At 43.4% G+C, this 15,208-nt stretch overlaps 1 protein-coding gene across 1 annotated transcript in view; it reads left to right on the plus strand.

Moving 5' to 3' along the window:
* LOC308521896 (adenylate cyclase type 10-like) overlaps positions 1-8,812 on the plus strand; it is a 41,203-nt gene extending 32,391 nt beyond the window's left edge. The window contains exons 22-32 of the mRNA XM_081095049.1: positions 242-461; positions 794-919; positions 2,371-2,543; positions 3,122-3,278; positions 5,314-5,518; positions 5,604-5,700; positions 6,278-6,396; positions 6,655-6,772; positions 7,207-7,405; positions 7,917-8,130; positions 8,626-8,812. Coding sequence (XP_080951175.1) covers positions 242-461; positions 794-919; positions 2,371-2,543; positions 3,122-3,278; positions 5,314-5,518; positions 5,604-5,700; positions 6,278-6,396; positions 6,655-6,772; positions 7,207-7,405; positions 7,917-8,130; positions 8,626-8,723 — 1,726 coding nt within the window. The 3' untranslated portion in view covers positions 8,724-8,812. The remainder of the gene's footprint in view (positions 1-241; positions 462-793; positions 920-2,370; positions 2,544-3,121; positions 3,279-5,313; positions 5,519-5,603; positions 5,701-6,277; positions 6,397-6,654; positions 6,773-7,206; positions 7,406-7,916; positions 8,131-8,625) is intronic.
* The last annotated feature ends 6,396 nt before the right edge of the window (positions 8,813-15,208 follow it).

Raw genomic sequence — 15,208 nt, forward strand, 5'->3', positions numbered from 1 at the left:
TGTGGTCGTTTCTCCATTTAGTTTGTGAGGTATTAGATTGACTTTAGGTTTTTAAAAAATCTGTAATAGGACTTTGCCATTATAGATTAGGCTTCTGACTTTTAAGAGTGATGGAGGGGAAGGACAGACATAGAATTAATGAGTTCTAAAGGAAAGCGTCCTGGGAAAGTGGCTTGGAGACCCGGTAATGCCTGACAAAGGTGGCTGCGCCTGGCCACTCTCATTTCTTCTCTCCGCAAAGGTCAGAGGAAGAGTTCCTGGATCGAGTGAGCAGGAAGCTGGCTCAGGCCAGCCCCGAAAACGACCTGCTGACCACGAAGCCCTGTCGCTGTGAGGAAATCCTGAAGTTAGTGCTCTCGCCCCTCATCCAGCACTGCCTGGTCATCGGAGAAAACACCTGTGCGTTTTATTACCTGCTGGAGGCCGCCTCCGCCTCCTTGGACCTGCCAGACAACTACATGGTGAGCAAGCTCTGCTCTCTGAGATGAGCCCTTTTACTTGGGGATTTGATTGGGTTTCTTAACTATCAAGTGACCTGGAGAGAGAGTGGGAGCGAGAAAAGACCTGGAAAGGGTTTAGGAGAAAACATGAGTGGGAATGTGGGAATGAGAGGACACCAAGCTGCCGGCCCTGCCCCTCCCCGGCCAAGTGCAGTCCAGCTCCCCATTTCTAACTCGAAATCCAACCTGATTGACGTGCATATCTTGACCCTCATCATATCCTTACTCCAGTCTTCACCTCTAGCATCATCTGAATCCTAATCCAGTTCCTCCATCCCTTGTCTGGTTTGAAGGCCTTCTTTTATTTGAGGAAGGCAAGCAGTCTTCGGGGCCAGCCCTCTGCATTCTCGTTTTTGAAAAGGCACAAGGTGAAGATCTGTCAGTTTGAGGAGGCCACTTTCTGCCGTCTTCGGTCAGAGGTGAGAGTGGAGGTGACCTTGAAGTTTGGGTTATTTCTCCTTGACGGTTACCCTATTATTTCTTTTAAAATCCCTTTGATTTTTTGGGTGTGTGTTTGTGTATGTGCAGTTATAAATGTGATAATATGATAAAAGGTGCACAAATTCAAAACATGAAAATATATAATATGTAAAAAGTGAAACAACCTTCATAATCCTATGCCACCCCCAGCATTGTTAATAATCTGGCTATATGCACAGTCATATCGTTATTATTTTATTTTAAAAATAGAATCATATTCCTCATTCTCTTCTGTAGCTGACTTTTATTCTTAATAGTGAAGATTGAACATATTTGTGTATTGGTATACATCAATCACAGTTGTAGCTGCCAAGTATTTCACTGTATGCATATATCAAAGTTTACTTATCCATTCCATTCTTCAGGTGCACTATGGTGAATATTCTTGGAAATAGCTCTTTCTCCTTTTGTGAGAATGTTTCTGTAAAAGAAATTTCCAGAGGTGGAAATAGTAAGGCAGAAGACATGATTTTACATTTAGTAAATATATTGCCAAATTGTTCACCAAAAATATATCAATTAGAGTTTTTTACACTTCTTTACAGCCTTACCAACATCAGATACTATTAGTCTTTTAAAAACTTGCTAATACATAAATGAAAGTTATCTTAACTATGTAATATGGTACATTATTTTTACATGTTTATTAGTCATTGATTTTTCTGTGAATTGCCTAGTAATGGGGTGTAATGTACAGTGTGATGATTATAGTTAATAAAACTGATGTATAATTGAAAGTTGCTAAGAAAGTAGATCTCAAAAGTTCTCATCACAAGAAAAAGATTTTTATGTGTGGTGATGGACATTAACTTATCGTGGCAATTATTTTGTAATATATACATATAATGAATCATGTACAACTGAAACTAATACAATGTTATATGTTGATTAGATCTCAATAAGAAAAAATCACATTGCCCACATTAGTATAATTAATAAAGCTAGAAGAAAAAACATAGAGTTGAAAATCTCCCCAACGCTGTTACTTAGCCACTGTGTCCCTTCCCCAGTGTCCCTCCCCCAGTGTTATGTATCTTTATATGTGAGGTGATATTTCAGGTGCTTTCCGCAGCATCTGAATCCTTACCTAAATGACAATCCCACCTCAGTCTAGCAGCATCACTTTCTAAACTAGAACCTTCGTCTACTGCTCACTGACAATGTGGGGGGTACTTTCTCCTTAACCCTATTTTCTCCTTTATTTGCTCATGGCCCTACTAGTGCTTGATAGTGTAGCCAGGCTCTGCTCCAACTCAACGCACTCACTCTAGCACCTCATTAGCCCTAAGTGCACATCCCAAAATAGAAGAGCCAGTGTGTTATATCAAGGACCTTGACCAGGTTGCTCTTCCCACGTTTGCATTACTGTTTCTTATTTTCCCATGTCTAGGTCTGTTTCAACATGGGACAGATCACCTTGGCCAAAAAACTGGCTAGGCAAGCTCTCCGACTGCTGAAAAAGAATTTCCCTTGGACCTGGTTTGGTGTCCTTTTCCAAACATTCCTGGAAAAATACTGGCATCCCCGTTCCCTGAGCCAGCCTGCAGACAACCCTAGTGAGAAGTGAGAAGCTGGCCAAGTTGCACTGGTCCCCTTTAGGGCCACAGAGAAACTAAAGTAGGACCCAGCCTAGAGTTTTGCCATATTGACCTCAGACTCCCTTTTTTAAGCATATCACAGACAGTTCTAGTTCTGCCTTACTTCCCTAGCCAATTAGATGTAACAGAATGAGGACTTTTGTTTTGGGAGTGTGGTGTTACCCTGTCTCTTCCAAATAAAGATAGGTGTGTGTGTACATACATGGATATACAGATATGTAACTAGGTAGCAATTTAATATTTGTCTGATATAAAAATTGCTACCTAGTTATTGAGCTATAGTCATTTAAAAGAAATATATTCAATCAAAATGGCAATTCAAAGAGTAAACTTTTATTTAAAAACTTCTCTGAACTTTTCCTGGTCAAGAGGGATGAGTTAAAAAGGTCTAAGCGGTTAGAAGTAGTTGGATCCCAGAAACATTTCTGAGTTTGGAAGACTGTAGCTGGCCCACGGGGGAGTAGACTTGGGTTTCTTGTGGGGAGGGATAGTGGGGCACTGGTGAAGAATAAGGCATGCTAACCACCCTGTGCTTCACAACAGTAAGAAGAAGTTGGCAGTCCTGCAGCAGCAGGTGCAGTGCCTCTCCCTGCTCTGGCAGCTCTATAACCTGGAGGCCACAGCCAGCAGCCGCAGGTTTGCCTGCCTGGCCACGCTGATGCAGAAGAATTCAGCTGAGGAGTTTGCCAATGAAGCCCAGGTAAACCAGTCCTTGCTTTACCCCCAGACCTCCTCAGAAACCTGAAATGCTAGGGAGACAGACGCTGCCAAGTTCCTGGGTTTTACATGGTCCCACAATAACCCACATTTAATAGGACGCCACTGACCATCGGTTTGAGCAGGGTTTCTCAACTTGCAGTTTATAGATAGGTTTTCCAGGCATGAAGCTGCCTAGAACTCACGGAACTAAATGTAGAACTGTGTGTGTGTGTGTGTGTGTGTGTGTGTGTGTGTGTGTTCAAAAGAGCATTTGGGGAGTGGTGGAGGTCGGGAAGGGGTCATAGCTTTCATCAGATTCTCAAAGAAGTTCATGATCTAAAAAAAGGATTTGAATTGCTAACTTAGGGAAAAGAAGGAAGAGAAGTGTGTCTTCCTAATTTTAGCCCCTCTCTCTCCTCTCTCTCTCTCTCTCTCTCTCTCTCTCTCTCTCTCTCTCTCTCTCTCTCTCTCTCTTCAACAAATATTTGATGAACACCTATTAGGTCCTGGCACTGATCTTGGTTCCAGGGAAATAGGTAATAGAAAAGTGAAATATATGGTATGTTAGGTGATAATAAATGTCATTGAGAAAAAGTAAGTGGGAGCAGGGGGACCTGGGGATCTAGGAGTGGTGGGTGCTGTTTTAAATAAGGCAGTCAGGGAAAGCCTCACTGAGTAGGTAACATTTGGGCGAATATCTGAAGAAGGCGAGAAAGTAAGCCGCATGGCTATCTGGGAGAAGAGTGTAAGGCAGAGGGCACCGTGAATGCATAGGGCATGCCCTCTGTGTTTGAGGAACAGCCAGTGTGACTAGAGGGGAAGGAGGGGAGGAGAGAGAGGAAGGAGATGAATCAGAGGGAGAGGTGGGTGGCAGATCCTGCAGGCCCTATAGGCCACTGTAGTGGTTTCAGCCTTTATTGTAAAGAAGCTGGGAAGCCTTTGGTGGGTTCTTAGAAGAGGAATGACAGGATCTACTTATATTTTAATAAGATTATTCCAGCTGCCATATTGAAAATAAACTGAAAGGGGCAAGAGAGGAAGCTGGGAGACCAGTTAGGAGGCTATTACAATAACACAGGCAGGAGGTGGTTGGCTTGGCTTGTGGTGGCAGAGGAAGTGGGGAGGGGTGGTCTTCTCTCAAGAGAGAACAGGATTTGCTCACAGATTAATTCCGCGATGTGAGAGAAGTGTCAAGGATAATCCCAGGATTTGCAGTGTGGACTTCCAGAGGAATAGAAATGCTCTTAATTGGGATGGGGAAGTCTGTAGAAGGAAGAGATTTGGGGGAAGATTGGCTGCAAGGTTTTGGACAGATTTAATTTGAGATGTCCATTTAGACATCCAGGTGGAGATGTGTAGGCAGCTGAATATAAACTGTGGGTTCATGAGAGAGGTCTGGGCTGGAAATAGAAATATGGAATCATCAGTGTATAAATGGTATTTAAAGCCAGGAAATTCGGTGAGATCACCAAGAGAATGAGAAAAGGTCCGAGGACTGAGTTAATAGCTCCAGTGTGAAGAGGTCAGAGTCATAAGGAGAAACCAGCCCAAGAACCTGAGAAGTTGCCAGAGAAACAGGAGGGAAAGTGAGAGAGCATGGTGTCCTGAAGACCTACTGAAAACTACTTTGAGAAGAGAGTCATCAGCCATGTCAGATGTGCACACATTATACCAGGAACCTAGCAGCAATGCTGAAGAGCTCAAAGAGCAAAAATCGGAGACCTTAGTTAGAGACAACACTGATGAGGTTTGGCCAGTGTTCTAAAAGGGAGAGTCTGGGATTGGAGAAAAAAACGAGGGGTAGGTTGAGAAAATGGTTTGTCTAAAGAACAGGCAGTGAGAATAATCAAGTTAGAAGTGTAAGGGTGAGGAGGATATGTCTTCATAGCTGGAGTGGAGGTGAGTGTAGGGACACCAGGAGCCCTGACCGAATGAGCAGCATGGCACCAGCATGGGCAGTTATGCAGAAGAGGGATGGGATGGAATGTAGTGTAAATGCACAGTCAGAATGTTTTGCCCTATGCTCTGCCCCGCAGGTTGTCTCTACCTACGTGGCCCTCTCCCAGTTCTCCCAGAACGTGGGTGACACGGAGAAGTGGCTGCACTGCGAACAAATGGCCATTCAGAAAAGCAGCCTGTGTTGGTTCTCCAGAGAGGGGTTGTTGGCCACCGCACAGCTCATGCAGACCTTGGCCTACACCAAGCTCTGTCTCGGCCACCTTGACGTCTCCATCAAGCTGGGTAACGGGGCTTGGGGCTGGTGAGCCTGAGGCCTTCAGAGAGGCCAGACTCACAGCCAGACCTCACAATGCTCTTACCTCCTTAGGTTTTCAAGCTCATGAGATATGCGGGCACCTCCAGAAACCAGCTCTGCAGAATCTGGTTCTCTCAGTTCTCTTTAGATCTGCATTTCTCAAGAAGAAGTATTAAGATCATTTTTTTTTCATCTCTATTCATTGCTTAAGCGGGGAGGGTCTGATCTCCCATAGGAGATGAGATGAGAAGAGACAGCTGTTCATTCCCACAGCTGTCTCTTCACCTGTTACTACAGGAAGCACTGTCTTAGGTGTGGGGGTTAGCAGTGGGAAGCGCAGTCTGAGCTCCTTTTCTTTAATAATTTTTTTTTCATTTTATTTTTTTCCATGTTCATTTATCCCCCTATACCCTCTTCTACCTCCACCTACCCCCACTCCCCAATCCCACAATCACCACACTGTTGTCTGTGTCCATGAGTTCGTTTTCTCTCTCTCTCTCTCTTTTCCTTTAAGGAGGTAGAGAATTGCAGTAGTTCAAGACCCTGGAAACTGTCTTAGAGGCATTTCCCCACTTGTTTTGCTTAGAGAGAGCTCTGGTCCCAGGTACAGATGCTCTCTGTATAAATAGAGCTGTGGAGAGGAGGTGCACGGGATGTTAGGCTGCTTGGAAGGCGTAAGATCCCCTCCCGTCCTGCACTGTGCTCCCCACTCCCTAGCTGGTCCCAGTGGCTCTGTCTCTTGGCAGATTTGATCTGTGTGTCCATGTGCTGGACAGTCAGTGGGCGCTCATTTCCCAGGGTCATGATATCCTTGGCCTGGCCTGCTTCTATTCCGCTTGCTTAGATCTGCTGCTCTACGGAAAAGGTAAATCTTGTGCATGGCTCTTTTGTACTCCTGAGGGATTCAGACCTTAGATGGGGCCCGAGCTTGGGAACACAGCCAGTCATGAGCTGGCCCCTGGCATGGCCTCTGCTCCCAGCTCCTGGCTCTGCAAAGTCTAGGAACCACATTGTGATTCAGGGGTGTCTGCCTTACATATACCTCCTCCCTGTACCACACACCTTCGAAACCCGTTCCTACATGGACAACTTCTAATAGCCTGGCTACCTTCTCTGTCCACAGGATTGCTGTGCCGGCCCTTTGGAGAGTGTCTACGTTTCATTCAATACTATGAGCATAGCTGCGTTCTAACCTCTCAGAGCAATGTCATGCTGGGGGTCCACTCCTCTCTGGCCATGTGGTAATGTGTGGTGCCAGTCTTACTCCGGGTCTATGGGAAAGGGTAGAAATTTAAGGACACAATGAAGTCATTATTTCACATCTCTGACCCACTTCTAAATACTGTCACCTCCCATCCCCACCTTATTAGAAGAGATCATCTTCTTTTTCTTCACCAGGTCTAGGCCTATCGGTTGAGGGTTAAGTTTGGGGATACATGTAAGTGCTAGGCAACCCACGGCAAGGCTGGATATCAATAGTCTCCTTTTAAATCTTGCTTGCGACTTACGTGCAAGAAAGTAACTTGTATGCGAATTAGTAACCTTGGCCACTTCCCAGCATCACAATTCTCACTATCAAGGAGATCTCAGAGTTTTAGAAAATGAGGCTTCTATGAAATAGCAATGGTTGGTAAGCAGGGGACAGAGCCCAGAGCTGCGATGTTTTTCCCTCTAGGTTTGCCCAGGACTCACGGTGGAACCTGTTTGAGTACCACTTCTCCAAGGCTCGCCAGCTGGTGAAAAGAACCAATGCCTCACTGTTTGGTTCACATGGCTTTGTCCGGTTCCTAGAGTGCCATGTGCTGATGTTACAGAAAGTGCCAGAGGGTGTCTTCATGCACATTCCCCCAGAGACTCCGAGTCAAGTCTTAAAGGTAGCTGTTTCTCTACTGTCCTTCAACTAACAGTTAAGGTAGCGTTTGACCCTGTGATACTCTTTCTGCCACCTGCATCTGTCCCTTACTCTTCTCTTTGCTGCCTGTCTCTTTTGTCCCCTTGAATTCTTTTGTCCCTCCACCTAGAAAGTCTTTCTGCCTACCTCATGTACCCTCCCAGATATTCCTGCACGTAGGTCAGGACTGGATCCCAAAGGCAGGAGAAACTTTTGCACAGCTACTGCTCAACACCATTGAAACGTTAACCATCAGCCCTTCTCAGTGGACCCGTTCTGGCCAGTCTTTAATTTGGCACATCTCCCTACAGCCCTGCTTTCTAGTTCCTCTGTTCAAACCAACTTTCTGTGCCTACTTTGCCACCAATAACTCGTCCTTGTTCCCCCAGCCTGAGTGAGTGTGCTGAGTGGGGGCTCTTGTAAGTGCTGACAGAGCGGGGTGGAGGGAGGGAAAGTGCTAATCCCTGAGCTAATGGACCCTCCTTTCCTTTCAGTACTTTAAGGAGTTCTTCTCTCGATGTGTGACCTGCCCTGTCTATCACCGGTGGGTCTCAGAGCTGCAAGCCTCTGTAATGAGATATGGAAAGAGAGAAGTCATGTCCTTGACTAACATCATCAAGCCTTTGGACACCTGCTTGGCCAGGATTTGGATAGAGGGAGAATTCCTGGAGGAAAACAAGTCCTTTGATGGAAATTTAGCAATTCAGAGTAAGCATTCCTTCCTGGAACCCTTGTCTGAGAGACACACAGAACAGTCTCCGGTTCCTACTCACGAGCCGCCAAAGGCTTCACCTCCAAAGTAAGCAGGGACACACAGGTGTAAGGAGTTAGTCCTTGCTCCAGAGGTGGTTACTGTCTTCTCACGAGTGCTGGGCCCAGCCTAGACCCATTGCTAAGTAATGTAAGAGCCTCTCCCAGGCCTTTGTTCAGCATCTGGAACCCTAAAGTGTAGGAAGTTCCTCCTTGGTCCCAGCTTACACAAGATCGTTCCCTCAAAGGTCACTAAGGGAGAACGAAGGCCTTAGAAATCACAGTGTAATGTCTTAATGTCTGTGAAGGTAAATGGTAAGATATGGACAAGAAAAAGAGGGGAAGGAATATAGTATCTTGCCTCAGGGCTCCTTTTGCAGGGTCATGAGTTAAATCTGTAATTGCTAAGAATATTCTTTGTGTTTGTGATCTTCTTTATGTTCCTGGTTCTAGGGTTTGACAGAGTGACTGATGTCAAGGAGAACAGGGATGAAGAAGAAATTCAAGAATGTAATATTAAAACAAAAAAAAATCATCTGAAGGGATCATGATTCTCTTATTTATATAACAAAAAGAAATGCCTCAAGTTCTCCTTTTTAAGATACTGTATATTTTAATAAAAGCCTGTGTTTCTGGCCCTAGCTGGTTTGGCTCAGTGGATAGAGCGTCGGCCTGTGGATTGAAGGATCCTGGGTTCGATTCTGGTCAAGGGCATGTGCCTGGGTTGCCCACTCGATCCCCAGTAGGGGTGCGGGGGGTGGGGGGGGGGTGCAGGAGGCAGCCAATCATTGATTCTCTCATCATTGAAGTTTCTACCTCTCTTCCTCTCCCTTCCTCTCTGAGGTTTATATATATATAAAAGCCTGTGTTTCTGAAGCATGAAATTTAGATCTTTCTTAACTCTGGACTGTCAATTGCACAACTGTAGAGAAATTAAAACTGGGATAGACCAGTGGTCTGGGAGCCCTAATGAAGAGGTTGTCATTACAAAGGAAGGCTGGCAGTGTGGGTGCTTTGGTGCTGACCACTTTTGGCACAGGTGTGGAAATGGGCTGCTAAGAAACCAAGGAATTCCCTGGCTGGTTTTTCTCAGTGGTTAGAGCATCGGCCTGCAGACAGGAGGGTCCCGGGTTCGATTCTGGTCAAGGGCACTTGCCTAGGTTGCGGGCTCAGACCCCAGTGGAGGGTGCGTAGAAGGCGGCTGATCAATGGTTCTCTTTTATCATTGATATTTCTATCTCTCCCTCTCCCTTCCTCTCTGAAATAAATAAAAATAAATTATATATATAAAAGAAACCAAAGAATCTTGAGAGGTACACGGTGGGAATTCATTTCTCCTTTGTGGTATATGATTTGGGCATTTCCATGAGAAACTGAAATTGCCAGAGGGTATATGACTCTAGCTCTTTTCTTTATTCTCCCCTTTGGAGCTGCTGTCTGGCCTTTATCTGTTCGATGGTCTTTCTTCCACAGAGTACAACCTTCCCACTGATTTTTATGCTTATAACTCAATCATTAGTGTTCATAGTCAGTTAACTAATGATATGATAGCTACCACTGTGTGCTTGAAGTACATTCTTTAAATCCTCTTACCAATTCTGTGAAGCAAGTATTTTTATTCCCATTTTATAGATGAAGAAGCTGAAGCTTAGAAAGGTTTTGCTCTAAGAAACAGCCACAAAATGGAGCTGGGATTCCAAATCCAATGTAATTCCAGAGTTTACACTCTTCACCACTAGGCTCACTGGCTTTCCTGGGACCGAGCCTACAGTCAGCTACCCTGCGCCCAGGCTTCAGTATTCTGTTCAAATGGCCACAGTCAGAACTCCAAGGATGTTTGGGAAAGGGAGGCCTGGACTTCTTTTAAGTTGTCCTGTCAAGTCTGCACATACCCTCCTCCCTCCTCTTGTCACCCTTCTTCCTCCTCTTCCTCCTCCACTCCCCTCTTGTTTCCCTTCCACTTTTCTGCCTCTTACTCCCCCCTGCCCCCTGCTTCCTTTCTCCTCTTCTACTCCTTTAAATTTCTGAGAGACAGTATAGAGTAGTGGTCAGGTGCAAGGACTCTGAGCCAGGCAGCCTGGGTCAGATTTTAACTTCTACATATTAGCTGTGTTACTTACGTCATATAATTTATTTTCTTTATGCTTCACTTTCCTTTTCTGTAAATAAGGATTAAAAAGATTGTCATTGTGAAAATTAAATGCATATAAAGTGCTAGAACAGTGCCTGGCACAGAGTAGGCACTCAAGAGATGTTAGCTGTTATCGATTCAATTCTTATATTTAAAAATAGATCATGCATTTATGTGGTACAAAATTCAAAGAACAAAAGTATGTGACAGTGAAAGTTTCCCAATCCTGTCCTCCAGCCACCAGTCTCCCTCCCCAGAGCTGAGGTGCTCGCTCCCTCTCTCTCTCTCTCCCTCTCTCTCTCCCTCTCCCCTCCCTTCTTCTCTCTAAAATCAATAAAAAAATAAAAAATACATTAATTAATTAATTAATTAATTAAAAAGTAACAAATTTTATACCACTCTTTACCGCCTTTTATATTCTGAAATTTATTCTCCACATACACAGAATAATTTGATATTGTAATAACATTGATTAGAAATCAATGAAGGTTTAATTCTACCTACTACAAACTAGCAATGTAATCTTACATAAGATATTGAACCACTTTAATAAAAGTATTAGTTTAAAAGATTATAATTACATGTGAATGAAGTGAACTTTCTTGATGAGTTTTTGTTGAGTTTTATCAAGCGTTTTTATCATCTATGCCGATGTAGTTATGTTTCTTTTCCTTATTCATTTGATGTGCTATATCATGGTAATGTTTTCTAACAGTAAATTATTTTTAAAGAAGGGAAAAAAGAATTTTATTGAGATAAAATTCAGCCTTTCAAGGTGTGCAATTTAGTACATCACAAAGCTGTGCAACCATCACCACTAAGTCCAGAACATTTTTAGCACCCCAAGAAAGGAACTCAGTGCCCATTAGTAGTCACTCCGCAGGCCCCCTTACCCAAACTCCTAGGTTTGGATTATTCATTGCTAGTGTATAGAAATAAAACTGATTTTTACATATTAATTTTGTACCCTAAAACTTTTCTGAACTCATTTACTAACTCTAAGTTTTCTTGTGTATTCCTTAGAATTTTCTGTGTACAAGATTATATTCTGTAAATAAAGATAATTTTACTGTCTCCTTCCCAATCTGGATGTCTTTTATTTCCTTTTCTTGCCTGACTACACTTGCTAGACCTCTAGTACAATGTTGAATACAAGTGGCAAGAGTTAACATTCTTATTGTTCTCAATGTTAGGGGAAAGCTTTAAGTATGGTGTTAGCTGTGAGTTTTTGTAGATGCCTTTTATTGGGTTAAGAAAAATTCCTGCTAGTTTGTTGAATGTTTTTATCATAACAGGGTGTTGAATTCTGTCAAATGCTTTTTCTTCATCTATTGAAATGACCATGTGGTTTTTGGTCCTTTTCATGGCATATAATCCTTTCTATTTGTTTCTTGGTCTTTTTTACTGGTATTTTGTTGAGGATTTTTGGGTCTACATTCATAAGAGATGTTTTCTTATGATTTCTTTGTCTTGTTTGTGCATCAAGGTAAAACTGGCTTCATAGAATGAGTTGGGAAGTATTCCTTCCTTTCTTTTCTATTTTTTGGAAGAGTTTGTAAAGGACTGGTTTTAAAAGTCTTTCAGTATTTGGTAGAATTCACCAGTGAAGCTATCTGAGCCAGGGTTTCTCTTTGTGGAAATCTTTAAAATTAATTAAACCTCAACTTGTTACTAGCCTATTCAGATTTTCTATTTCCTCTTGAGTGAGTTTTAGTAACTTGTGTCTTTCTAGGAATTTGTCTATTTCATCTAGGTTATCTAAGTTGTTGTTACATAGTTGTTCATAGTATTCCTTATAGTCCTTTTTTTTATCTCATAAGGTCAGTAGTTCTTCCTCCACTTTCATTTCTAATTTTGTAATTTGAATCTTCTCTTTTTCTCTTGGCCAGTGTAGCTAAGTTTGTTAATTTTGTTTATCTTTTTTCAATGGGTCTTAAAAATAGAGAAAGAGAGACATAGGTGTGAGAGAGAAACATTGCTCAGTTGCCTTCCATATGTGCCCCAACCAGGGACAGAACCCAATAACCTAGGTATGTGCCCTGACTGGGAATTGAACCCACAACATTTTAGTGTACAGGATGATGCTCCAACCAACTGAGCTACCTGTCCAGGGCATTTAGAAATGTTTTAATTTTTTTACATATTTGTTAGTTTCCAAAGTTATAACTTCAGTATTTGGTAGAATTCACCAGTGAAGCCATTGTGGTCAGAAGACATACTTTGTATGATTTCAATCTTTTAAATTTATTGAGACTTGTTTATGGTCAAACATATGGTCTGTCCTGGAGAATGCTGCATTACATGCTGTTGTTAGAGTGTTCTACAGGTGTCTGTTATGTCTAGTTGATTTATGATGTTGTTCATGCCTACTATTTCCTTGTTGATATTCCACTTAACTTGTTCTATCCATTATTGAAAATGGGACCTTGGAGTCTACTATTATTACTGTTTGTCTATTTTTCCCTTTAGTTCTGTCAGTTTTTGCTTCAAGTATTTTGAAGTTTTGTTAGAAACACATATATTTATATTATTACTAGAGGCCCAGTACATGAAATTCATGCATAGGGTGGGGTCCCTCAGCCTTGCCTGCACCCTCTCACAATCCAGGACCCCCTGGGGGATGTCTGATTGCCAGTTTAGGCCTAAACTGGCAGTTGGACATCCCTCTCACAATCCGGGACTGCTGGCTCCTAACCACTGGCCTGCCTGCCTGCCTGATTGCCCCTAACTGCTTGCCTGCCTGCCTGATTGCCCCTAACCACTCGCCTGCCTGCCTGATCATCCCTAAACACTCTCCTACCTGCCTGATGGCCTCTACCTGCTCACCTGTCTGCCTGATTGCACCTAACCACTTGCCTGCCTGCCTGATCGCCCCTAACCACTCTGCCTGTCTTCCTGACCACCCCTAACCACCTCTGCCTCAGCCCCACTACTGTGGCTTCATCTGAAAGGACTTCCGTATGACTTCTGGAAGGTTGTTTGGCTGTCCGGTCTAATTAGCATATTATGCTTTTATTGTTTTAGATTGTTACGCTAGAACTCAGTCCCTGTTTGGGTGCCATTTGTGCCACGCCAGCACGACCAAGGGTGATCCCGAGTGGGGGGGCAGGGGGAGGGTGAAAGGATTAAGGAAAGACAGACAAGAGAATAATAGCTGGGTCTCAGTGGGACGCTGCCTCCCTGATGAGGAGACAATGACAGTGCCCACAAGCCATGTCTTTATTTTATAGCAGATGCCACAAGGCAAAGTAGGAGTGTGATCAAGTTGTTTACAGCATTCTCGTGAGTTTCATCCTCACTTAACTACATGCACCTGAACTCTATCACAAGGCACATGGGGCTACGTGTTCGGACCATAGGTTAAAGCTTACAACCAGAGCCATTGGCTATGATTGTGCTGGGAGGGCCCTGCCCTCCAGCTGGGACTTGCACGTGGCAATGAGAGGACCCTGTCCTTTCATTAGTCTGAGACTTGAACTTGGCCAAAACACTGTAGCCACGCCCCACAATAGATATCTTCTGTATGGATTGACTCCATCATCATTAGAAGCTATACTTCTTTGGTCACTGGTAAAAATTTTTGTCCTAAAATCTATTTGATCTGATATTAATATAATCTCTCCAAGTCTCTTTAACTAGTTTGCATGATATGTTTTCCATCCTTTAACTTCCAACCAACGTGTATTTTTTAATCTAAAATTTATCTCCTATAGTCAGCATATAGATGGATCATGTAGTTTTTAATTCATCTCCAATCTCTGACTTTTAATTGGAATATTTAATCTGTATACATTCAATGTAATTACTCATAAGGTAGGATTTATGCCTGCCATCTTACGTTTTCTATTTGTCTTACATTTTTCCCCTCTATTTCACCACTGTCTTTTGTTATATTAAATGGGTACTTTTAATTTAATTTAATTTAATTTGTAATTCCTTTATCATGAGCAATGATGGAATTAATGTATTTCCCTTCCCTCTTCTCCCACTCATTCTCTCCCCCAGCCAGTTGATCCTCTTCCTTCGTATTTTCCTTTGTACTGCTAAATATGCTTTTGCCTCTGTTGGGTTCTGAAAAGTTCAAAATACATTTAGGTCAGGGTAAGTTTTACCCAGAAGAATTCTTTTTAGACTTCTTTCTGCTCTTCCCCCTCATCCTCTTCCCACCTTTTACCCCCTCCCCTCCCCACCAGGCAAGTCCTCAGCCATCTTAGCCAGGGAAAAATGAGGGCTTAGTGATTGGTGGACTGTTGTCTCCACAAGGGTCAGAAGTAAATTTAGCTTCTGTCACCAACTGAGTCTCTATCAGGGACACTCAGAACATCCTGCCAGAGCTCTCTGAAAATAGCACCCCTAGGCTTACATAGCTGGAGCCCAGGGCACAGGCCTGCTCTGTCCCTTCTCCTGAGGTGCCTAAACCAAGCTGGGGTCCCTCCAGATGGTGGCAACTCTTTACGCCTAGCTCTCCATGATTGTAAGAAAACTGGATTCCTGAGCACCTCCTCCTCCCCACTGAAGTCTCTCATCTCAATATGGGCTAATGTTTTCAAATTGAACTGTTTCAGGAGAAATCCTAGCAGAATCTTAAAGGCCCTCCACCCCCAGCCTAGATTAGCTTTCATTTATACTTAACCATGACCACAGCCTTACCGTCCACGCCCCTCTCCCCCATGCCTTTTCTCCACTGGGCTCTGCCCAAGCTCCCGAGTTCTGGCCAAAGGGAATAGTGCTGGATAGCCACCCCGAGAGAGGCAGCTCTGCTCAAGGTCTGCAAAGAGCCTTCTCTCCTGGCATTTGAAAATTCAGGAATAATACTGATGCATATTTCCACTTCTGTCCTTATTCCTGCTTCTTTTCAGCCCCCTCTCTCACACCCTGATTCTCCTTGAATCATTACCCCACCCC

The sequence above is a fragment of the Myotis nattereri genome (genome assembly GCF_964212035.1).
Source record: "Myotis nattereri genome assembly, chromosome: 6".
NCBI classification, from domain to species: domain Eukaryota; kingdom Metazoa; phylum Chordata; class Mammalia; order Chiroptera; family Vespertilionidae; genus Myotis; species Myotis nattereri.